Source organism: Podarcis gaigeae (genome assembly GCF_964106915.1).
Source record: "Podarcis gaigeae genome assembly, chromosome: 1".
Classification (NCBI taxonomy): domain Eukaryota; kingdom Metazoa; phylum Chordata; class Lepidosauria; order Squamata; family Lacertidae; genus Podarcis; species Podarcis gaigeae.
In genome coordinates this window covers 43,961,530-43,986,380 of record NC_139678.1, presented here as the reverse complement: position 1 = coordinate 43,986,380, position 24,851 = coordinate 43,961,530, and the positions used below count along the sequence as shown (strand labels likewise).

Sequence of the window (24,851 nt, the reverse complement as noted above, 5' to 3'; positions counted from 1 at the left end):
GTTGGCAGAAGCTGAGACAGAGCAACAGGAGCTCACCCCGTCGTGCAGATTCGAACTGCTGACCTTCTGACATAATACATATCTTACCTTCAACGTTTTATATAGCTATATTCAAAATTAAGCAGAGCAGTTGAGAGAAGAAAATTTGCTAGATAAGACAAAAGCTGCCCTAAATGTGTAGTGTGATGGATGTGACTCTGAGGGGAAGGACCCTTACATTAAACTTAATTGCACAAAAGCAAAATGTAACTGGAACTGTAGCATGAAACAAGGTAGGTATTCTTTCAGAAGATTCTTTGTTTTGAATTTGCTATTCAGGAGTAGGCTATCAAAAGGAATTCACATTTATTGGTATGATTTATGATTGGAAGAAAAAGTACTAATTGTTAACTCTACTTCAGTACTCCCTCCTGGCTTGAAGTTTCAATCATTACCAAAACTACAAGAATGAATTGTATAAAACTACAAAATACCTTTACTTTACATTTCAAAGCTGAGTTTCTATAGATTCTTTGCTGTCGCTTACAAAATGAACTTGAAACATCTTGCAAATTAACAATTATTGTTGAACAACCTGATCAAAACTGTTTAATTTACCTGTAGCAGGGTAAAACAGTTTGCAGTTTTGCAACTAAATTGGTATCAGAAGTTTGGCAAGAGGGAGGAGGAGCCAGCCAAAAGCAATGAACAAAGAGTACACTGATTGTTACCTAAAAATATGGCCTCCTTCAGACACAACCACAGGCATGTGGAAGCTGCCAAACTTGTCATGTTATTTCATGTGACTGCACCATACATGTGAATACTTAAATCCTGTGAATTGAGCCAACTGCACATCTCTTCCCCTGGCCCTCATATTGGGAAGGTGGCAATCAGCTCTGCTCATATAGTTGAGGTAATAACAATCTGCAAATACTCCACGGCAATGTGGAGTAGTATAGGGACCCAATTCCCACTTGAAAGGATTTAGTTTGTCTTATAAATTATATAGTGAGATGGCAGGACTTATGTATGCATACAAACATGCTTCTTTTTAGAGCATAACCATTCTTTTGAGTAAACTGTGGAAGAAGTTTGGGACGAATAGATATAGTCAGTCCTCTCTCTAGGTTGCATACATTTTAAAAATGATAGAAGAGAGGGAGGATTGGCAAATGAAAGTTTAGAGGAACATATAAATTTGTAGTCTGAGGGTGAGCTGGGAAATGACACTCCCACTGATTTATATTTATTTTTTAATTTATAACTAAATGTTAAATTTTTGTTCCACTTCCCGAAGAGAACATGTGACAAAGTCATTCTGATTTCTTACAAAACTAATTCTAATTATATAGCTCTATAATGATATAGAGCTATATCATTAGTTAATTTTGGCTCACCCAAATATTTTTACTAGGAATTTAGTGTATCCTTAATCAGACCGTTCACAAAGATCACCTAGCTTCATAAATTAGACACAAACCCCTCTATTCAAAGTGGACCATATGACCTTCAATCCATGTATGTGTTGAAGTTTTCTGAGAAAATAGGGCATGCACCTGCCAATAGGTATAAAATTAAAGCTGCAGTACTATTTTGATTTTGCAAGGACAGTTGCTAATGTAGGTGTTACTTTATAGACCTGTCCTTGACTGCTGAATGGGCAGCTTTTAAATCAACAGATGACACGTTTGCACCAACAGGTGCCAACAAAGGCATCATCCTGGTGTTTTGCCTTCCTGAATCTAATAGGAAGCTTGCACTTTTTAGTCCAAAGGGTGCCAGTTTGGGCATGGGCTTCCACTGTGTGTCAAGGTGGCCAGGTTCCATATTAGTTTTCATCTGCAGAACTGGAAGAGACACATTTGTAGTTTTTGCCATGCATGGTACATTTTTCCAGCTTCTCCCACTAGTTGTTGAAATGTTACAATTTGGGTCCTTTACTTCAGAGTCCGGCATTAGATTGAAAACACCCGATTCAGATGAAGGATCTCTCAGGTTCCTGTCCCCATCAGTGAGATCATCGTCTTCCAACTGAAGCAGGAGTGGAGTTACAGAACCACTACTCTCTTGCACAAAACAGAGGTCCTTATAGCTCTCACCCAATTTGCCAAACTGAAAGTGAAAGCCTGCTGCTGCAGCAGCTGATTCTGTGCAGTTTCCCATACCTTCCAGAGAAAACTCAGTGCTTGGGGAGTTGGGAAGTTTTGATCTGTCTGGGGCTGCATCATTCAGCTGCCGATTGAGGGATACAATTTCATTCAGAAGTGAGGTGAGTGTTTCATCAGTGCCATCATTCTTTAGGTCCATTAAGCCACTTGCATCCAGTGCTGGTTCAGGTATTGCAGAGGCTACTTTTTGCAGTTCCATTTCTACCCCAGAGTCCTTGAGTTCATTAATCTGTAGCTTCTGAAACGATGAATCCTTTGACTTTTGTCCCTCACCTCCCTTGCATATATCTTTTAACCTAACCCGATTTTCACTTAACTCTTCAATGAAGAGTTTTGTTGCAAATAATTCTGGGGATCCCTTCATACTGGATCCATTTACTATTTGTGGAAAACAGTTTTCTTTTTCGCTAAGAAAAACTTGAGCTGTTCCAGTAGCATCCCTGTGTTTTCTGGAAGACGGTTCCGCATTTCCTTCAGACTGAAAATCAGTTGTTTCCTGCAATACTATCTGCATGGAAGGTAAGCATTTCTGGGAATCTGTATCCAGAGTTACATAAGGTTTCTTATTTAAATCCAGGAGTAAATTTGTATTTTCTTCAGTAGCCAGTGACACCACATTTACTATTTCTATTTCCTTTGTATTTTCTTCAGTAGCCAGTGACACCACATTTACTATCCTTGGCATCATTAAGGAGTCTTCATTTTCTGTAAGTAAGCCCAAACAAAGATAGGCCCGTTAGAATACTGGTGAGAGAGGAAATGGGATCTAATGAGCAACTTTTGGCACTGCTAAAGCCTGGAGGGATACTTTTAAGATTCCCAATCCGCCCCCCCCCCCCCGAACGTATCACAGATATGTCAAAAAAAGTCCACCCTGTTTCAAAGGGGCTTGTTAAATAGCATGTGAGGCTACTGTTTGAAAAGTAAAAGCCTAAAAGCTTTTATTCCATCTGAAAAACAGAAATGCTAACTATAAGAGATCAACTGCAAAAAGGAACAGAAGTGTCCTATATGATGATGAACCAAAACACAAATGTGGTGTAGTGGTTAAGAGCAGTAGACTTGTAATCTGGTGAACTGGGTTCGCTTCCCCGCGCCTCCACATGCAGCTGCTGGGTAACCCTGGTCTAGTTACACTTCTCTGAAGTCTCTCAGTCTCACTCACCTCACAGAGTGTTTGTTGTGGGGGAGGAAGGGAAAGGAGATTGAGACTCCTTAGAGTAGTGATAAAGCAGGGTATAAAATCCAAACTCCTCCTCCTCCAAGTGGCAATTCACAAGCCACAAGAGCAGTGTGCAGCGCCACCTTATAGGAATCAGTATAATTCTGCCCCTCCTGTCCCTCTCCCAGCCAAGCTGTTCACTCTAAGGAGATGCCTTTCTGCACCTCCCCAGGAACAGCCAGCCGCTTGTTCTTCATTAGTTTCCTGTGTGTAGCTCTATGTCTTTCCTTTGAGTGAAAGGCTTGGGGTAGGATGCTGTATGCCTGGCAATGTGATGGAGGCCCCAAGCTGCCTTTTATGGGATGGCTCCACACACTTCTGCAAGCAAAACTAGACTGTTTATTATTAGTGTGGGAAAGGAGCTGCTCCACTCAGGTACACATCAGATCTCTGCTTCCCAGAATGCCCTGGGGATTTTGGTTTCACTTTGTATAAAAATCGCCTCCTTTCTGCAGCCTACCTGTGACACTGCTTCTGTTCTTGGAACATATCAATGGTTTCGTATGCCTGTTGGACAGGATTACCGGTTTTGTCTCTCTAGAAAGAGAAAAGGGGCTGTTTTCCACAGTGGAACTAGTAGTTCTCGCTGTTTTAATGATTTCCACCATATCTTGCTGGTTCTGGTTCTCCTGTTCTTCTAGTGCCTTCTGCTTTGTAAAAATGTATTCTAGCTTCTTCAAGATCGCTTCCTGTGACTTGCCTACAGAGAAAACAAAGAGTTGGATATCCCTCACTTTGCAATTCAAAGGAACAAAAACACACATTAGCTCAAAATACAGTATTTCATAGTGCAAGATTAGTACAATTTCCAATACACATGGCACGCAAGGATATAGTTAGCAAGCAGAACATATTTAATAGCATTTGCGTCTTTGAAAGTATAATCCTTAGAATCCTACATGAACAATTCATCCCAACCACTTTGAATCATCCTAGTATTCTCCTATGATGGAATTTCTTTCTTCATCTACATGTATGTTTGGTTTTGTTTATTTTTTAAGAAAACCTGTCCATGAAGTCATCTCACCTGAGAGTGTAGACACTTTACGAATCAGGGTGTTGCGCTTGCACAACAGGAACTTCTTGTGGCTTGTCAATTGGTCTGCCTGATCTCTTAGCCTCTGGATATCTTCAGTGGCCTGGAAAGGGACAAAGAGGTCATTTTTACATTCCAGAGCAATACAGGGGGGGGGGGACAGCTTCTCTTCTCTACTCTCAAAGCACCCTAAAAACAAAGCAATGGCAGAAACTTTGCAGACATGTTAGCGAATCAGCTGCATTAAAAATATTAGGGCCTTTGTGTATATTAGCAGAGCAAACTTCAGCTGGGGACAGAGGAGACAAGGCAAAAAATGCTATTGGTGGAAATAATTATCTTGGCAATGTGCCAAGTTAATTGGCTAATGTACTCAGAGAAAGAAAATTAAGCCAGATGCATTTGTCCAACATGGAGCTGAGTTGCTGTGGCACGTTAGAAACCCCCCCCCCCAAAAAAATTGTATCTCTCTTTTTTATATCTTTCAATTTAAGATTTTTCATCTTGCTGCTGTTAAAAATCAAGTTCTCTTGATGAAAAGGCATTTCCTTCCACATAAAGCTAAATGATGAACCATCTACCTGCTCAAGGAGGATGCGCTTGGCAATGCTGGGAGTGCTCTGCAATCCCAAGGCCCCCTGCAGTTTTTCAAAGAGTTCTTTCATTTCTTTACGCCGACGCTGTTCATCTGCTGTGTGTTTCGGGCGATAAGAAGTCATGCTTTGTGTCCAATTCTTTGGTTCTCTTTTCCAGAGTCCAGACGGCTGTGGACAAGAAACAGCACTTTCACCAGACAGGAAAAAAATATACAGTGACTGGTATAAATACTTGGGATTTTATATTATCCCCCAAACCTGGGCTTCTGCATGTCTCCACAAAGCTTGCCAGATGCTGGATGGGAATGCATGAATAAGCTAAACAGCTGTTTGGTTTTGAAGGTGCAACACTGAAAAACAAAGGAGCCACACAGGCTACTGCGCAGCAGCTAGGATTCTCACTTGGGTCACCAAGGGAGATGGGGAGAATGAAAAGGGCCTGACTACCAATCCTGTCTCATGGCACGCGCATAAAACAAACAATGCCCTTAAGTAATTTAAAAAAACAACAACAACCCACTACCAGTCAATGTATATTTCAGCTGGAATACACACACCACTAAGACACAACAGTAGAAAATAAATGTATATTCACCTTAGGGGACATTGCCATCACTTTACTTGAAGAGTCATGAGTAAGATGCCTAGAAGGATTTAAAAAGAGAAGTTGTGTTTAGTTGCACAAGTCAATCTGGCTCAGATAATAGCTTAACCTCAATCAAAACTGCAAGAAAACTTTCTTTGTGCCAAAAGGATCAGGAAGTTGTGCTCTGGTCACACAGGAAATGTCCCTGCTCTGTCCCCTCCTTCTGCTGTGCCCTTTTTGCTTTCTTATTCTGCTCTGCATGCTACTCAAGTCTCTTGAAGTAAACAAATGAATGAACCAAAGGTTGCCTGAAATAGCACATCTTAGGCTCTTAGTACTCTCAAAAATATAATTTGAACTAACATACAAATTAAAGGTGCCCTATATAGCTGTTAATATTTTTTATTTTTAAAAATTTAACCTTTGAGTACTAACATTAGTGATTAGGAAACAGCACATCAGGCTATTTGTCCATCTAGCCCAGGACTGGTCCCAGCCTGAGGTTTCCTATCTCTTGATTCTTTTAAGTGGAGATGGCAAGAATCTTTTTCATACCAAGCAAGTGGTCTATCATCAAGCCAAGTTACCAGGGAATAAATTTAGCCTACAAGTGTGTACAGTCATAGCAGGAAGGAATTCCCACATTACAAATCAAGGTGCCAGGTCTGCTGTGTAGTTGCAGTTTCTTACGAGACACTAGATTTCTTTTCTCAATCAGTGAATCCAGCCCTTCAGCTATCTGCTTGATTGCTCTGGGTTGGAAGAGGAAGGGTTCTGTAGAGGGGTCAAAAAGGGCTGAATTTAAGCTGTGGTTGCAAAGGTTGACATTCTACATTGCATCCTTGAAAAGTGGTTCAGAGGGCAGGCCACCTTTCCAGCCAAAATGGTTCCCCAGTCCTGTCCTAAAGAGGTTATGAGCTAAGTATATTTTAAAAAGGGCTTCTGGGTGACGCATCATTGCAAAGTCTCACTGTGTGAACCAAATAAACCACAGAGCAGAGCCTTGGACTGCATTAAAATTAACTATATCTACTAGACATAATAAAAAATAGCACTATGCTAAAAATCCATTTGCTGGTGTGTCTTTGTTGTTGTTGCTTAAAAAAACTTGCTTACAACTGTCTAGGAAGTAGGGCATGAGCTGCTGTAGTAATAATACTTTTCTTTGAAAACTCTCCAGGTTCAGTGTTCATTTTCTTGTCACCTTGACTGGAGTCCCTTCCATTCTGAAACAGAACATTAAAAAGGCAGTTAAACTCAGTCCTGCAGAGAAGCTCCAGTCAGGTAATGTTTCATTTCAAACTCAGAATGTGGTGTGTTTCTTCCATGTGCTAGCAGAGAGGAGGCAACCAGCATAGAGATATGTGTTCATGGTAAACCATTTGCTATTTGTGACATGGAAACTGGCCTATTGCCCAAACATTAATGTTTACAGCTGCTCAGGGTACAACTGAAGAATGGTAATAAAGACCACTGTTTTAATGTAAAGTTGCAACAACTTGTTAAGGTGTATAAAATTATTTAACTTTGGTGTTCTGAAGATTAAGTAACAAATTGAGTCTTACCGATTGAGAAATATCACCTGCAGCTTCTTCAGGACAGTTAACATGATGTTCCTTGTTGTACATCGCTGTAATGCTATAGGTGTGATCTAAAGATACAGCATCAGGATGGAAGATGGGAGCATCACTGGATAATCGCTCTACAATTTCTGCATTCTTTTTGACCATCTCTGAAGTAGTAGCACTACTCTCACATATGATACTTTCAGTATGGAACTCTGAAGGATGTGCTGGCAACTTATTTTCTTTTAATTTGGTATTGTATATTGTGATTTCTGACTCTTTGGCCTCCACCGTTTTCAAATGTAGTATTTTTTCTTCCAGCTTGACAGAACTGCACTCTCCTTGCCAATTGGTATTCTTTACCTGGAGGGATACAACAAGATGGACAGTGGAGTTTGGAACGTTTTTCAGCTCTGGAAACTGAACTACTGTAGTTAGCCTAATACCACAAAACAAAACTCATCTGTGGCATTTGTCAAGACTCCATACACTCCAATTTCTGACTGAGTCATGAAAATATTTACACACTTTTTAACCACAGAAGAAGTTAAATTCTCAACAACAGAATTTTTGCAAGAAGTTCAAATTCTGTGAGGAAAGTTAAGTTTGGATGGTAAAACTGGAGAAATTAGTATAAAGAGAAGTTAAGGAAAGGCAAACAGTAGAAAATTTACGCATACACCTTGGACCCAAAGATCCAAGGCAAGTGACAGCAGCAATCTCAACTGGTCACAGTGGTTTCCATGGTTCACAAATAAATTGTGTTATAGTAAAAACATTTTGCTGCCAGATTTGTTTTACAAATTAAAGGGGTGTGGGATGCTCACCAGTGTTTCAATCTGGTGGTCAGAACTCCCATCAATATCTTCCTCTGCAGAATCATCTGTTTTTTCACCATTTCCTATATCATCCTTGGTGATACCAAATGACATAGGACCATTTTTCCAATAGTTGGTTTTAGATGCATTTTTTTCTAAGCATTTAGCAACTGGATTCTGGGATGATTTGCTCCAAGTTCTGTTGGGCTCAGCAAGGTCATCCTTAAAAGCTTGATTCTCTCCCCGTAAACCAGAAAGACCTTTTTTATAGCAAGAAATGTTACAGTTTTCCTGAACATTAGCACTACTGTTAGGAAGATATTCTTGGGCACTATCCACACACGTCTTTCCTGGTGTGTAATTCTGGACCCTTGTACAGCAGATCTCAAGCTCTCCTCTCTCTGTTTCCTTGACATTTTCTATTTGCATGGAGTCACCCCTCTCTTTCCAGTGCCTCCTTAGCAGTTCAAAGTCATGTTGATTTTGCTGCTGACTCTGAAGAGATTTGGCCCTTTTCTGCTGCTGCTTTTCTGTATGGCCCATGCTTACAATCCGCTGCAGTTTACCAAACAACGTTGGCTGTGTCTGCTTAGGTCCTTCCGAATCAGTCATGGGCCTTTGCATTTGGGCAATGTGTGTTTGCTCCCCATTTGAACATTTCATATGCGGAGCCTCTTCCTGACGTGTGGGGCTTTTCTGTAATGTATCACACACAGGAAGGTCAGTTTGCAAACCATCTTCAGCCTCATCTGACATACCTTCAAGGTACCTCACATGCTGCTTCTCTTTAACTTTAACTGTCTTACTTGGCTTCCTGCAAACATATGAATGGTCTGCCAATATCGTGTCTGATGGAATGTCAGGATGCAATGAAGGTTCCCCACTTAATAATTCTCCCCCTGCACCCACGCCGTCTGGAGCAGTCTTTGTAGCAGTTGCACTTTTGTCAGGAATAAACATGTCCCCTTCTTCCTTCACCCGCAATGGCAAATCCATAACAGCTTGGTCTGGCTCTGCACTACAGACTGCTGAAGGAAAGATAACAAGCAGCTTTAATGCTCTAATCACTGGAATAGCAGCAAAAGAACTGAAACAAATCCTGTGCTGTTCATTTTACCTCTAGTAAATAATAAACTAGGCAAAAGCGGGGAAAGGAGCAACAAGTAGGAGCGAAGGTCACATCACAAGACTCCAATTAATATCAAGCAAGAGCTTTGAAATTTAGCGCAACAAAGAAGACACTGAAAGTGGCATTCTTTTTGAAATCATTCCATTACCCATCCTCAGTCATGAGTGGCGTTTGTTTTGTAGCCCATGAGGGAAGGGAGGGATCCGTGTGCTTAGGGGTTCCCTGAAGTATGCAGATGCCAAAAAAACTGAAGGGAAAAAATGAAAGGTGTTTTAAAGAAGGCTTCATAAGGACTGTGAATGTGTACAGCACACGAAGAATAAAATATCAAAACACTCTTAAACATCCTTCTACATACGTCCAGAAAGGTCATGAGAAGTAAAACACGCATGGCTCCATCACCCACTCAGTTACCTTGGGATGCCTCTAACTGCTCAGGCCATTTCATACTTTATCACTGTTTCCTTAGCAACCAGGCCTTCAACAGGGTTGTTGACATTCCCATCCCTATCTGTTCCTTGGAAACTTTCAAGGAGATGCCGGATTTCACTCAAAACTGACATACCAAAACACCCTGAGTGACCATCTGTGGCACTTTCAGGGTCAGATAGGAAAGGAATGCAGCGTAGGAGTCCTAAAATGCAGGCAAACCGAATCAAGCCTAATACATTCTAGCCAAAGGTTCAAGACAGTCAGTATTGGAATTTTTGAATTTTTTAAGAAAGGAAAACCCTGGGTCTTGATAATTCTTACATCAGCACCATTGCCATTCTAAGAGAACAAGGGAGGTGTTCATGGCGAGTTCAGGCGCCTCTTTTTCCAGAAAAATAGCACTGTAAATAGGTCCTTGTGTTGCAGATCCAGCATATATATCTTCCAAAAAATGGATAAGCCCACCACAAAGAGTAACATGACAATTGTACATGCATCCTTTCATGTGAGAGACAGGGGAGGAAAGACTGAAACATGCAATAAGCGGCAGTACCCTTAGTGGTGAAAAGCATCCTAAACGGAGCAAGAGAAAAGGTAGGGGAAATCCATGCCACAGAGATGGATGGGAGGGCAGAGTGGATGAAATTTGTAGGATGACTGGGTGCTCACCCATGGGAGGAAGCCAGGAGTGTAAGGGTTCAGCACTAAAGGGTGCCAGTAGGGCAGGTGTTGGAGGAACAGTCCTCCAATTCACTGCTGATCATAGAAACTTAAAAAGCAGGCATGGCACCTTCTCTGCTCCTCCACCCTCATCTAAGACTAAAAAAAGAAGACGTAGCAAGTGACATTTAGAAATCCATGACTCCCCTAGCAAGGATATTCTGAACGCACATGCAAAACAGAAATGGAACCATATCACTGAAATAACGTCAGGTCACCACACCAGCCTGGTTCACACATCATGGTAAACCAAACCATGGCTTAGAATGAACGTGTCAGTGTTCCAAAAGCAGCTTATTTATCCCCAACCTAAGATAGGCACATAGAAGGGGGGGGGGGGGAGTCAAAAGAAATAATAATCAGATGTTTTACCAGAGAAACCACGGTAACATTTTGTTGTAGTTTCCATTTCTATTTGATAACAGTGTCAAGATTTAACACACCTGGATAGTCCAGAATGTTTATTCAGCAAACTCCCAGAAAAAAAGTTTTTGAAAATATTTCAAACACTTTTCTAGTAAACTTACATTCATCATTGTTTCTCATCTGTTTATTAACATGCTCCAGTTTCCAATCCCTTTTTCCGTTGCAGCATTCAGTAATTTCACATAAATATTTCTTCAAGCTTTTCTTGTGCAGAGAAACTCCCTTTAACAGGGCCACCCTTTTCTTCAGACAATCAAATGTGCACTCTGTCTTGCAGGAAAGTGTAGGCTGGCACATCCCAGAAGCTAAACTAGCACAGACACACCCAAGCTGGCAGGTGCCACTGTGTGCTGGATCTTGGCTGCTGGTTATCTTACAGGTAGGCTTGCTTTTGAGTGAAGTCTGAAAGAATATACAAATATGTATCTCAAGAATTTAGGCAAGAACCTAGACACAACAAATTTTGAACGTGCTCACTGGAAGGACAGATCGTGAAGCTGAGGCTCCAGTACTTTGGCCACCTCATGAGAAGAGAAGACTCCCTGGAGAAGACCCTGATGTTGGGAAAGATGGAGGGCACAAGGAGAAGGGGACGGCAGAGGACGAGATGGTTGGATAGTGTTTTCGAGGTTACCAGCATGAGTTTGACCAAACTGCGGGAGGCAGTGGAGGACAGAGGTGCCTGGCGTTCTCTGGTCCATGGGGTCACGAAGAGTCGGACACGACTAAACGACTAAACAACAACAACAGGGTATAAGATCAATTACACAACACTTTATGATACATAATTTATACCTTGTCCTCAACTGGATGGTATAAAAATGCACAAAAGATGAAGGGAAACAGGATTGTACCCCGTGTGTAACAGAAAGTGAAAGCTAACATCCAATAGCCTTTTAAAACACAGAACATGGAAGCATTAATGTTCAAGATTATCAGGAAAAAAGAGGAATGTCCTGTGCAGTTTTCATTTGTTTCTTCTGTTCTTACTACTGTTTAGAGTCTGATCACAGAAATTCTTCTAAGCAGGCTAAAGCAAGCCAATTTGATCATCATTCTGCAAGCAGCAGTCTTGCTTAAGAGTTCCACAAGGGTCATTCACTAGATTGTTGGTTCAGAATCTCAAAGCAGTCTCGCGAGACTTACCAGACACTTTTTGTTGAATAAAATGGATTGTCTTGTGCATGGGAACATTAGAATCCCACCTCTCCCCCAGGATTGGTCTTTTATAGGACATTAATGCGAATAAACTGTAATTATAAGAAGAGCATGCTGTAGCAGGCCAACAGCCCATCTAGTCCAGCATCCCATTCTCACAGTGGCCAACGAGATGCCCGGGGAAAAAATGTACAAGCAGGAGCCAAGTACAAGAGCACTCTTTCCCACCTGTGGTTTCCAGCAACTGGTACTTGGAAGCATTACTGTACTGCCTCCAGCTGTGGAGACAAAGCATAGCTATCATGGCGAGAAGGCAATGACAAAGGAGGCAAAGGAAACAGCCATTTCTACTTACCTGAGGGCTAAACAGAGATGCTAGAGATAGGTCTGCTCGCTCTTTGGTAATGCAAGTCCGTGGCTTCCCATTCTGCAATGCACAACCTTCCAATTCCATTAACTCCACCGGAACCTGCTTATAAATGAATTAATGTCACCACATTTTTACCTGAATCTGAGCACAGAGTATCATATCTCTCTCTCTCTCTCTCTCTCTCTCTATATATATGACAATATTCCTGCATTGCACAGGAATGCAGGGTCCTTTCAACTCTGCAATTCCATGATTCTGCGGCTCTGAGTACTTCGTAGCAGTGCAGGGTAGTGCAATATTTTAAAACAAGGATGAAGTTTATGTTGAAGTACTGCAACGTGAGGATGTATAGCAGTCATATGTGCACATAGTGATATTTGGTCCTGCTCCTACTCAGACTAAACCCTTTGAAATTCATGGACATTACTAACTTAGGTTCGTATATTTCAATGGGTCTGCTGTGAGCCAGACGTCACCTGAATACAACCCTAAATTGGTTTAGAAATGTGAAAACAAATCCCAGAAGTTACAGGTCACACACCGTGAACTTATGAATAATTCTAATGCATGAAGACAATAGAAGTTCCTTTATTTTCTAACGCTAATCTTACTGTGCCAGTTACATTGCATGTGAAACAGAATTAATGAATCCTAATGGCCCATCTGAATTTTGCAGATGATCTGCAAGGACATGGTGGTCATATAAAAATGAAATAGAAATGGACATGTTTTGCCTTGTGATTTCTGAATGTAACTTCTTTACTATGCAGCAGATATGTATACTGAGTTATGTATTTCTCTTTGTTTTTCATGCTTTTTCCAAAAACCAATGACGTATACCTTCCCCACCTCCTGCAAAATAGTCAAAAAAGGATTGCAAAAGAAAAATTACTTGTGAGTACGTGGGTCCATTTCTAGCATATGCATATCTAACCAATGACTAAATGCTAAAGATTATTGAAGCTTACCTGAGAGATGATCAAAGTATCCAGAGAAAGGTCTGCCCATTCTTCAGTAATACAGGTTTGCGGCTTCCCATCCCTCAAAGCACAATCCTTCAGCTCCATCAGTTTCATCTGAGATAAATGCAGTGGACAGCTACTCTTTTTTGGCTGCTGTGCTTCATGCACAGTTATTTGCTTTCTCTGTATGTTTCCATCAAATTCTGGCACACGCACATTGTCATCCACTTGGCTATATGATCTAGACCTATTGATGTTTTCTAAGGCAGAGAAATCATGCTCCTGCTTTGAAGGCACTGTAAACTTTTTGGAAGATTTTACCCTGCCTCGAAAAGTTGTTTGTTTATTCTTAGTTTTTCTTCTCCTTCTAAAAATGGAAGGCAGAGAAAGAGGCTTGAAAGCGTAAGTGCTGGATGGAGTAATGATGGGTTTCTTCTCTGGAACTTTATCAAGGGCTTGAGCACTGCTGGCACCTTTGGATGAAATCCGGCAATCCATGGGATAACTAAACAAGCTTGAAGAGAATCCCATACTTTCCATTAGCTTCCCTTCCCTTTCCAAATATCTGTCCAGTTTATCACTGCAGAAGGCAGATCGGTTCTTCAGTGAGTCCTCTAAAATGCTACCTGAATTAATCCAGAATATGACATAGAGAAAGAAGTCAAACACAACCTCTGAAAATACATCAATCCCAGTTCTGGCAGAAAAGGAAACTCACAAAAGTTTATCTAATAATTATCAAAAGATCTCCTTTCTGCAGCATCATGAAGGGAAAATATATACAAAATCAATGTCCTACCTTCCTGCTTAGAAGTGTTGTTAAGTCTTCCTTGCCAGCCTTTTATCTTTCTAAAATCATTGGTTTTCCCAGTCTTGGAAATGAAGGAAACGGCGGTATCTAGAAATGAAGGTAGCAAAGCAAGTTTATTAACGAGGCACAATATTCCTGTCTATAAACAACTGTATATATATTGAACTATAAACTAATTTTCACATGCATTTATTGAAAGGGGTACTCAACAGGCGACAAGGGCCTGAGTAATAGCAAAGTTAATTCACCAAAAATTCCTTCTAGAAAATAATAACTAAAATAAGAACAGTCACGTCCTTCATTCCCAGAGGGCTCTACAGTTGCACATACTATAGAGAGCACTCCATTTTCCTCCAGAGATGAACCTTAGCCTTCCTCCCAAACTTGGATCTAGAGAGAGAGGAGACAGGAGTTTCCCTACAGCTGCACAGCGCTTTGGAACATGGCTGAATGAAGCCCAACACAGCTGCAAGTACCATCTCTCTCAAGCTTTAAGGTTGGGAAGAAATCTGGGGGTTGTTTTGGTGTTCCACCTCCAAACACCTCAAAAATATGGTGGCAAAATGTATGTACCCCCACAAAGTCTTGTCTGAACAGTCAGACCTAACGATGCACAATTTACATAATTTATAGCTTTGTTCTATACTGTTCGCATCGTGCAGTGATAATGTAATTTACTAAGACAATGGTTGTACATAGAAAATACAATGAATGGGTTAAAAAAAAAAGTTTGCAAACCAACAAGCCCCAGCCTTGCTTTCTGGAGTTGGGAGTGCTGAGACTGCTGGCTGCCATGAAGTTTCAAGCTCCAGTCTTCCTCTCCAGCAGGAACTAGAAAGGGGGACACGGATTGCCCTCTCCATTGCACTAGGCTTCCAAGACTCTCTGAAATGCAACTATGGGGACGATATACCCTGCCATCTCCCTGTCCCAAGCTGGAAAAGAGGGCAAGAATATTCCCACAACCTGGAGCTCAGATGGAGAGCACGGGTTGTGCCTGACCTCGTTCTGTGATGCAGCACAAGGTCATAAGGGAAACCCCATTAATTGTGAAGTGAAACTCTCATAATATCTGGCTGGCCAACAAAAGGCAGCCGGGTTTTATGGACTCTGCTTACCATTCTAACATTTCGAAAAGATACATTATATTTACCTTGACAACTGAGATCTGTCACTTGGTTTTCTCCAAATACATAATCCTTTGAAGGTCTCAGGGGAAGCTGCACACCCAAATATTTCAGGTCAATGCTAAGTGTTGGGTCCACGGAACCCAACTTCAGTCCCACTAGAACAAGAATACCCCTCGTTAGAGATCTTTACAAGCATGAAGAAAGGCAGGGTGGCCAGTGGTTGCCAAACTAGCACACATGAAGGTCTTTGCGGGCAGGCCTCCCAAACTCTGAGCTTTCGTAAATGTCTCTAGCCCTCTTAAAAAGAAAGGTATAAAACAATGTGTAAATTCCCTTCTAAGTAATTCATTTGAAATGAGTCACCATGGCTCCTCCTACCTCTCAGTGTTTTTGGCCAAGGAGCGAGTCAGAGCTGTGATTGGTAAGTGAGTTGTTTAGACACCAGGCAGCAGGAATCCAAGGGTCCTAAAGAGTTGCTGTTTCACTTCCTATACACAGTCGTACCTTGGTTCTTGAACACCTTGGTACTCGGACATTTTGGCTCCTGAACGCCATAAACCCGGAAATGAGTGTTCCAGTTTGTGAACATTTTTTGGAAGCCGAACATCCAATGCAGCTTCCAATTGAGTGCAGGAAGCTCCTGCAGCCAATCGGAAGCCGCACCTTGGTTTTCGAACCATTTCAGGAGTTGAATAGGCTCCTAGAACAGATTAAGTTCAACAACCAAGGTACTACTGTAGTGTAGTTTTCCTGCTCCCGTCTTATTTTCTAATGAAATCTCCTTAGTTTGTCTTTTGTTTTAACCTAGCAACGAGGATACACCTTTCCTATAGGGTGTTTGTCTGATTCTGTAGACCCTAGGAGTTATTTTCTGCAAATACTACAGAAAATAAGAGTGGGTAGACATTAAATATCCCTACTTCCTCAAAAAGGCAAATGTGAAAACTTCACAAAGAGGTTGAGGTCTGCTGTACAGGAACTAAAAACCAGACATTCATTAAGAATTTGCTGAATAGTTAACTTAAACCACAATGGTATTTAAGCCTACTCAGAAGTAAGTTTCTGTGTTTACTGGAGCTTACTCTTGGGTAAGTGGGTTCACTGATAGCAGCCTAGGCTTTGATTTAGGGTTGGCATTTTAGAAAAACATGGTTCTTGTGACAGGCAGAAATTCAGGTAAAGCCTTTTCTAGTATGGAAATGCAATTATTATAAGAGCTTCACTGCGCCAGTACTCTCCAGTTTGGGTTGTGTCATGCTCCCCACATCAGTCATTTCATGACTGGTGCCCCCAGCACTCTCAAAATTTGAAATGTGCTACTAGTTTAAAAAGGTTGGCAACTTCTGAGACAATCTATAAGCCACCAACTCCTCAAGCACAGGTGAAGGGCTCTAATACAAATGTGGGCAGGATTCATTAATATAGTTGTTCATAAACTAAGCTGTTCTTAAACCAAGGTACCACTGCACATTGCATCAAAGTTTAGCTGAATAGACTACAGAGCACACACATGAGAAACAATATCTGAATACTATGTTCTAAGGGCAATTTCGAACTAAACTGTTCTACTAGCTCAGTCACTTCTGGCTGTGCAGTGGAACTTCCCTCTCCCCTCTCTGTATTCCCCTGAAATTGGTTATGGTTCTACCTCAACCCTTCAGAGCATTTTGTTTGGGGTGGCATTAAGAGAGGAGAGGGACAAGAAGTTATGTTGCACAGCCGAAACTGTGCTAGCTGAACTGTTTTATTAGATGCTGCTCTAGATAACTATCACAGCAGCTGCGGAATCTATTGCTGATAACATACCTTCTTGAAGACTAGGATGTATCACTTGTCTGTGCCTGAAGGACTTCAAATCTTCTAAGAGCTTTGTTTCCAGAAGTTGTAGGTTTATTTGAGAGTCTGTCATAGAACAAAAAAGTATTATTGACACATACAAATACAAAAAAAAAATGTGTATCATATTCTAACATACAAATGGTAAGAATGTGATACATTAAAAAAACCCAAAAAAACCTACTGTTTGCTTAGCAGTCTTCATTTGCACTAAGGCCACCCCATCTCAATTATGCAGTGTCAAGAGTACCTGAATCATATGTAGTCATGAAGGAAGCTTCTCCAGTCTGTAGTCCTTCTCTTCCCCCAATTTTATCAAGTCTGTGTTTATCAAGAACTTCCTGTGCATAAAGAGTGTTAAATGCTTAAGCAAAAGTGGCCTAGACAACCTACCAAGAGTCAAATTAATATTAACAAGATTTAATACATACTAGAGCTGAATAAAATGGTCTGGATTTTAAATTCTGCATGATCACATACAAAAGGCAAGGTCCCAAGTACATAAAAAGAACACCCTGCTGATTGGACCAGAGGCCTATCTTGTCTAGTGTGCTGGATGCCTATGAAAAGCCCAAATGCAGGATATGAGCAAAATGGCACTCTCCAGCTCACATTTTCCCAACAACTGGTACTTAGAAGCACACTTCCCCTGATATTGGAGTTAATATATGTCATTAACATAGCCTTCTCCTCCACAAATTCACCCTTTTAAAGCCATCCACACTGACAGCCATCACTTCATCTTGTAACAAAAAATTCCATTGTTTTTACTATGTACTGAATGAAGAAGTATTTCCTTTTGCCTGTCTTGAATCTTCCCACATTGAGCATCATTGGATTGCTCTGGGTTCTAAGTATTCTGAGAGGGAGAAAGAAGTCTGCCTGTCCACTTCTCCACACTATAATTTTTACACACACCCATCACATCCCTTCTTAACCCACGTTTTTACTAGGCTAAAAGCCCCAAATGTTGTAACTTATCAGTGAGTTGCTACTGTCCTCACTTTGGTTGCCCTTTTTCAACTCTGTAGCATCCTTCTTGAGGTGCTAACACAACCGTACACAGAACTCTCCAAATATGGTTGCCTCACAGGTTTATAGAAAAGGATTATGGCACTGACAATTTAATTTTTAATCCTTTCCTAATGATCCCCAACATGGTCTCTCGACACTTACATTCAGAGCTATTGAAACTTAAGAGGGTGAGCGTCAAAGCATAGAGGTCCCGCCACCCCAAACCTGCAATTTTCACAATTAAAAAAGAAATGCACATTTAACTTTCAATCTGTCTAGTATAAACTATGCTGGACAATATTAAATTTAAATGATAGATTTACCTTTGATGCAAAGGATGCAAAGAGGACTCCATCTATATCCTCGTAATCAAGCACGAGCTCTGGCTTGGCAAAATCTGGTCCCACATTGCTTGTCATAGCAGACTTTGCTGTGAATTTCAGGGATGGTTCAGTCTCAATCACTTTACGTGGTCTTCCTCTTTTAGGTGGACCAAACAACACATAATCTGCTTTCTTATCAAGACCCCTTCCCAACACAGCCTTCTTGGCTACATTTTTCTCTTTTCCTCCTTGAATAAATATGGTTGACGTAGGGGGCAAGAGGTTGAAACTCATTGCTTTTTTTGTTACCAAATGGCTGCTGTATGTTTCAGTATTTATCCATGGCGCATCTTTGCTCAAATAGCATTTCTCTGTGTTATTGCTTCTGAAATGAAGTTCTTTATGTTTTGCTTCCACAACTTTAAGCGGGCTAGCTGGTTTGTTATTTTCAAAACAGACAGGCAAAGAAATTACTGAATGATTCAAAGAAGACTTCTGTGTCTTATAAGAAGACAAAAGAGCTTCAAGAACAGAGATGGTCATATTCTTGGTGGTACCACAGCACTTTAAGGAGGCATCAGGCACTGTCCCACTACCCAATTTTAAAGTTTTGTCTTTGGCAACGCTCTGTGGTTGCTTGTGGGATTCAAGGTCCACTTCTCTTCTTCCTATTTCATTACAGTTTTTCTCCAACTGCGTCTCTGAAATCTTGTTTCTATCTCTACAGAAATATTTTTCTGTTGCTTTATCAGTGCCTTCCCGGTTCATGAGTATCCTCTCTGTATGTACCCTTGGCCCATAAACATAGTCATCTACAGGCTTATCTTTAATGGATATACAGATATCATCATTTGAGTTCAGCTGTGATTTCACATGGGAATCCCTTTCACAAGCTGTTGGACTGGAGAAAGGAATACAAAAACTAGATCAATGTAATTGCAGAAATTAAATAATATCCTGATAAATTTATTTTGTCCAATTTATCATGCATTTGTATAAAAAATATATATCTGTTATTGCTAAGTAATGCAAAACCCTAATGGCTGTGCAGTTTATATATAGCTTTAGCAGCTTCCATTACTAGTGTGAAAGTAAATCAGCCTTCCTTTATCCATCAATCAATACATACATCATTCAGGTTACCTGTGATACCATATATATTTTCTAAAGCAATACATTTGCTGGATGAAGAGTTAGGATTTGATATCCTGCTTTATCACTACCCTAAGGAGTAACAACCTCCTTTTCCCCTCCTCCCCCACAACAAACACTCTGTGAGATGAGCGAGGCTGAGATACTTCAGAGAAATGTGACTAGTCCAAGGTCACCCTGCAGCTGCATGTGGAGGAGCAGAGACGCGAACAGATTACAAGTCCACCGCTCTTAACCACTACACCACACTGGCTCTCTGGATGCTATAGTCTCTCTGGATGCTATAAACTCAGACCAAATTTCATTTTAGTGTCACAAAATTATTCCCTTCTGTATTCCCATCTTCTTTTGGTTGATTTGGAAGTAAGTTCCAGTGAGACCTTCTCCCAATTAAGCATGCATAGAATTTTGGCCTCATGTACCTACCTGGAAATAATTACTTTTAAGTAAGCATGCATAGAATGGGACTGACTGCCAGCTTTAGTTTAGCATTTACAGTGGTACCTCAGGTTACAGACGCTTCAGGTTACAGACTCCGCTAACCCAGAAATATTACCTCGGGTTAAGAACTTTGTTTCAGGATGAGAACAGAAACCGTGCTCCGGTGGTGCGGCGGCAGTGGGAGGCCCCTTTAGCTAAAGTGGTGCTTCAGGTTAAGAACAGTTTCAGGTTAAGAACAGACCTCCGGAACAAAGTAAGTACTTAACCCAAGGTACCACTGTAAACTGAAGAGTATGATAATTTGAGCTGGTACTTTCACAGAGCTTTAATTTTTTTTAGCCCCCCGTCTCCAATTCTGCATGCTATCGGCAGTGATAACAGATACAAATAGCATCAAAGGAACGACATAAGCACACTTAGCACTAAGTGAGTCAGAAAGCGGTGCAGGGAGGCCAGGGCACTCACTGGTGGGGAAGATCTCATCTGCAGGCTTAATATGGCCCAAAAACCCATCTCCAAAATACCCAACCAAGCCATTTCTAATAAATTTCACCCATCCATATAGAATGGCCCCAAACCATTTAGGACACAGCACATAGTTAAACTATGAAATTTGTTACCATGAAGTGTAGCAATGGCCACCAACTTGCATGGCTTTAAGAGGATTAGACAAATACATAGAGGACAAGTTTATCAATGGCTACCAGCAATGATCGCTGTGTTCTACCTCCACCATCACAGGCAGTAAGCCTCCAATTACCAGTTGATGGGAATCACTCATCCCCAATAATGATAGATATGTAACTGTACCATTCAGACGCATCACATTTTGTGTCTGGAGTAAGTGTTTCTTTCTCCAAAGAAGATTTATACATCTTCCAAGCATTACATGAAGCATCTAGGTCTCTTTGCTTCAGATCCGAAACAACACCTTCAGCGAGACACCTGTAACTGCTTGTAAAGTTAGAAACTCTACGTCTTTTCTGCTCTGGGCAATCATTTTGCATTGCCTTATGTTCAGGTCTGCTGCTCAGGCCAGCTTTCTTGAACCCTTTGAGAAATGGGTTGTAGTCTATTTTCAGTTGTGTCATTTGTATGTTTTGATAGGCAGTCACAGCAAAGAACTCTGTCTGTGGGAAAATGAAAGTATGGACATCAGGACCATTTAGCTGAATAACCTCTGTGGCTTTGTCAGCAGGCACCAAGTGTAGCCGAGGTAGATAGCGGTGCATAGAGTGCAGAATGATATGCCCTTCCTGGTCCAAGGTATTGTTAGTAAGTTTGAGTTTGTAGAAAGAGACTGGTTGGTGCATCCAGTAACGGCCAGTAGAAGGTGATTCGGGGTGAATGAATACTCTTCCCAGCACATGGGGTTCTGCTTTCCAACTGGGCTCCCAACTATGGCCATTCCATTTATAGCGTAAGTTGTCAACTGGAGAAATATCCATGACCAAAATATACTTCAGCTTGGAGTCTAAGCCTGTTATCCAGTATCGACAGTATGGAAACATCCGCCTTCCCTGCTTAGTCAGAATCATTTCTGTGCCGCGATAGTAGAAATCATTCCACATATTGTTGTTGTCCAAGGTAACAGTAATGCTTCCTGAGGTGCAATCTGCTGGAAGGCAGGTCTTCACTTTCGATTTTACAGGTGTTGCTATACTGCTAGCAAGGCCATTGTCCTCTTGATCTGAAACTAAGTCTCCTTGGTCAGCTTTTCCAGTGATCTGCGGCTGTTTCATGAGAACATAAAGAGCAGGCACTTTACCCAACGCCTTTCCACCATCCTCATTCCCAAAGGCCATTGGTTGCTTCTTCATCATGTACAGTGTTGTAAATTATCATATCAACTCCAAAGTTGCAAGAGTTCTGACAGCCTTTCCCTCATGGACACCTTGTTAAGAAACAACAAAATACACAATAAGTATTTGCAATAAAGGTAGACTTGAAATAAGAACATAAGTGGAGGAGGAAAACACATGTGATTTCAGCAGCATGCCCCAACCCATACACATTTAACAATAGTTTAGTTTAACCGAGGTTTAATATGATGTGTAAACAAGGCCTAGGTGTTTCAGCTTATTAGAGGATTAGGTGGTCAGAATAGATAACATTGTTGCACACCACCCCAATCTCCAAGCAGTGAGAGATTCCAGGGGTTCCAGGCACTTACGCAGAAATCGATTTTGCGGAATGAGGGACAGCAGAGACTGTGGTGTCTTTATGATATATCATTTATTTACACTTATATACCACCTGAGCCTACAATGAAGGGGCTCACAGTATTAACATCCCAAGAAGATCTTGCTTCTCCCATACTCACAGCCTTAGATTCCAGCAGAAATCAGGCATGGCTCTGTCTCTCAGCCTGATTCTAGCTTCTAGCTCTCTCACACATCTCTGGCCTTTGTCCTTCTCACCAACAGCCAGGTAAAGGAAGGTTATGATATTTGCCCCTAGATGTACAAACCAGCTACAGAATAACAGCTTCCCTGTAGAAAAATAGCAGACAAATTTTTAAAAGGCATTAAAACACACACCATCAAAAACAGATCGTAAAACACAATTACACTTTTAACCCAACACCAGTAGAGTACAGTGGTACCTCCAGTTACGAACTTAATCTGTTCCGGAGGTCCGTTCATAACCGTGAACCACTCATAACATGAGGCGCACTTTCGCTAATGGCGCCTCCCACTGTTGCCATGCTGCTGGAGCATGACTTCCACTGTTGCAAAGTTTGCAACAAGGGGCATCTACTTCCGGGTAGCAGAGCGCGTAACCTGAAGCATTTGTAAGGGGGACGGTACGTAAGGCGAGGTACCACTGTAACAGCTTGTTCCTTTAAAGCAAGTTCCCAGCCCATCATGACCTCTTCAGGCCTTCCTTTTCTTGATGCACACTCCCAGTCCCAGTTCTGCATCCAAACAGCTTATCCACTTGGCATGTCTAAGATAATGTGTTTCTGACATGTTTAAGCCTCAGTACCAGAGCTACATCACCCAAAGGCCTTGCTCATTCTTTTCTTTGTGCCACTGCAGCACGAAGAAGCTTTCAAACACACACACACAGTTATCAGAACAATTCCAAAAAACCCATTAAACAGTTCCCATCACCAACAAGCACATATCAACCGCATTTCAAAAAGCAAAGGCGAAACTTTAAAGAAGAATTCATGCTGTAAATCTGTGCACAGTACCCAAAGGCACAAACCCCCACCCCAACACGCTCTTTGTCCTGAGTTTCACAAAGTTCATATTTTGTGCATCAGAAGGGGAAAGTAAAGTAAAGCAACATCTTTCCCCATTGGCTGCATAAATTGTTTATGTGAGGTGAACAAAGCAAGAGAAGGCAATTCTGATGTTGATCTTCTCTCCATAAGAAAGGTACCGTGTTGGTGCATCACGCGACCTAACCCCATTGCCTTTGCAAAAGCTATCCTTTTCTAGGTGGGAGTTACGCCGACAAGAAATCAGACGGACTTGCGCACGAGACAGCGGTTCTTGCGCGAGGGGCGGGGAGGGCTGCATGTCCAGCGTCCAGCAGGCGCATAACCCAGCTGAACACGGAAAGCTACCAAAGGAAGCTGCTGCCATTCTTTTTACACCCGCACCTCAGCCAAATACCTCAAGGAGGCTTCCGTTGCGTCGAATCAGCCCTGCTCCTGCCCCACAGGCTGCGCTGCTCAGGTGTCCCTCCAGACATCCAAACCTAAGTGCAGCCCTTCTCGCTCTCAATTGGGCGGGAGGGAGACTTGCACCCCAACTTCCCGCACCAACAAACCTGGGGTGGGAGGGAATGAATCCGCCACGCGGGCGCTAAACTCTGACCGACTCGCTCGCCCTTTCCACTCTCCTGGAGCCAATCCGGGGCTTTGTCCCGCCCGCCCTCCGGATGTTTATGGTCGGTGGCTCTTCCCATTCCCCCCCGCCGCCTGGAAGTGGCAAGGGAGGCACGAGGGAAGGTGGGCGCCCGCGAAGGAGAGCCTTCCGCTGCCCGCCATTCCCGACCCGCAGCTTTACCTCACGCCTACCTGGCGGGTCTGGGCCCCAGGTGCCCCCCAGCCCCGCGCGCGCACACCTCCCGCTGCAGAGGCAAGACAGACACGTGGTGGTGGTGCTGCTGCTGCTTCTGCCAGGCGGACACAGACCGTCCGCTCGCGTGACGTAGAGCTTCCACGGCGCGGGCCGACGCGCGGTCACGTGCACGCCCTCCCCTTCCTTCGCACGGGGCTCCTGAGGGCTGCAGTCTTTACCTGGGTCGGCTTGGGAGCGAGACCCGTGGAAGGCGGGGGGTGGGGCTTGCTTTGGAGCCCGCAGGGCGGAGCTGCAAATGTAGATATCGGGGGGGGGGGGTGGCATGAGGGGAAGTGGAGCCAAAGGGGCGCGCCTGCCGCTGGCCTCGTCCCACCTGCCCAGGAGAATGGCGCTCGCTCCCTGTCCACCTGCTCGCACGCCGAGCCTTCCCCGGCTTGCCACGCACGCGCGCGCCCCCTCCTGCCGGGCGCCCCTGCGCCTTTCGAATCCAAAGCTGGCAAGCACGTGGGAACTTGATCCCCGCGGAATGTGGCTCGCTCAGCTCAGTGCGACTTGCTTTCGAATTTCAAATGCAAGGGTTGGGTTGCGGCTTACTTTTTTTAAGTATACTTTTCAGGTTTATACATTTCATTGTGACATTTCAAAACTTAGCTTCCTCCCCCCTCTTTCTGTGGTTCCTTAAATTTATTCTTAATATCTTCTGCGTATCCAAATGAACTTAATGTGCTCATTTATTCATCTTCTTTAAATACATGCTCTTATTAAACTGCAGATTGTTGCAATAATCCTGCCAATTTCTTTACCTGCTTACAATTTCTCTGCAAATATTCAACAAACCATTTCCAATTGCTGCTTGCAAATTTGGGCTGCCTTTTTCCTTGCTACCCTAAGAGACTTGATGCTTGGATTTTTCTTGCAGAGAGCCATTGGTCAATGG

The 24,851-nt window shown here is 42.3% G+C and overlaps 1 protein-coding gene and 1 long non-coding RNA gene across 17 annotated transcripts; one reads left to right on the top strand and one right to left on the bottom strand.

Annotated features, from left to right (window-relative positions):
* Positions 1 to 328: 328 nt before the first annotated feature.
* LOC310846817 (MAX gene-associated protein-like) lies at positions 329 to 24,358 on the bottom strand. 16 transcript variants are annotated; one of them, XM_083743951.1, is made up of 19 exons: positions 24,133 to 24,358; positions 22,201 to 22,369; positions 20,688 to 21,771; positions 18,285 to 19,185; positions 17,198 to 17,288; positions 16,918 to 17,013; positions 15,135 to 15,266; positions 13,970 to 14,068; positions 13,177 to 13,796; positions 12,194 to 12,310; positions 10,782 to 11,082; positions 7,983 to 9,001; positions 7,156 to 7,518; positions 6,707 to 6,816; positions 5,600 to 5,648; positions 4,990 to 5,172; positions 4,400 to 4,511; positions 3,833 to 4,072; positions 329 to 2,855 (listed from the first exon to the last, which is right to left on the bottom strand). In XM_083743951.1, exons 3-19 carry the CDS (start codon positions 21,698 to 21,700, stop codon positions 1,609 to 1,611), a joined length of 6,693 nt encoding a protein of 2,230 aa, XP_083600077.1. In that variant the 5' UTR covers positions 21,701 to 21,771; positions 22,201 to 22,369; positions 24,133 to 24,358; the 3' UTR covers positions 329 to 1,608. The 16 variants fall into 16 exon arrangements, with proteins under 16 accessions (XP_083600077.1, XP_083600070.1, XP_083600081.1 ...); XM_083743944.1 differs by having other exon boundaries at positions 12,194 to 12,307; XM_083743955.1 differs by lacking the exon at positions 24,133 to 24,358 and adding an exon at positions 23,911 to 24,072.
* On the top strand, positions 2,737 to 7,614 carry LOC310847700. Its single transcript, XR_014565971.1, has 3 exons — positions 2,737 to 2,857; positions 6,771 to 6,874; positions 7,477 to 7,614. It is a non-coding gene; the product is annotated as an uncharacterized lncRNA (long non-coding RNA).
* Positions 24,359 to 24,851: the final 493 nt, after the last annotated feature.

Bases quoted from the DNA above. Each gene is read 5' to 3' on its own strand.
- LOC310846817 (XM_083743951.1), bottom strand. From the start codon at position 21,700: ATGATGAAGAAGCAACCAATGGCCTTTGGGAATGAGGATGGTGGAAAG. The intron at 5,649-6,706 runs GTAAGCAAGTTT...AAATCCTTCTAG, and splicing joins GCCCTACTTCCTAGACAGTT to GCATCTTACTCATGACTCTT. The intron at 4,073-4,399 runs GTGAGATGACTT...TTTTCTCTGTAG, and splicing joins TAAAGTGTCTACACTCTCAG to GCAAGTCACAGGAAGCGATC.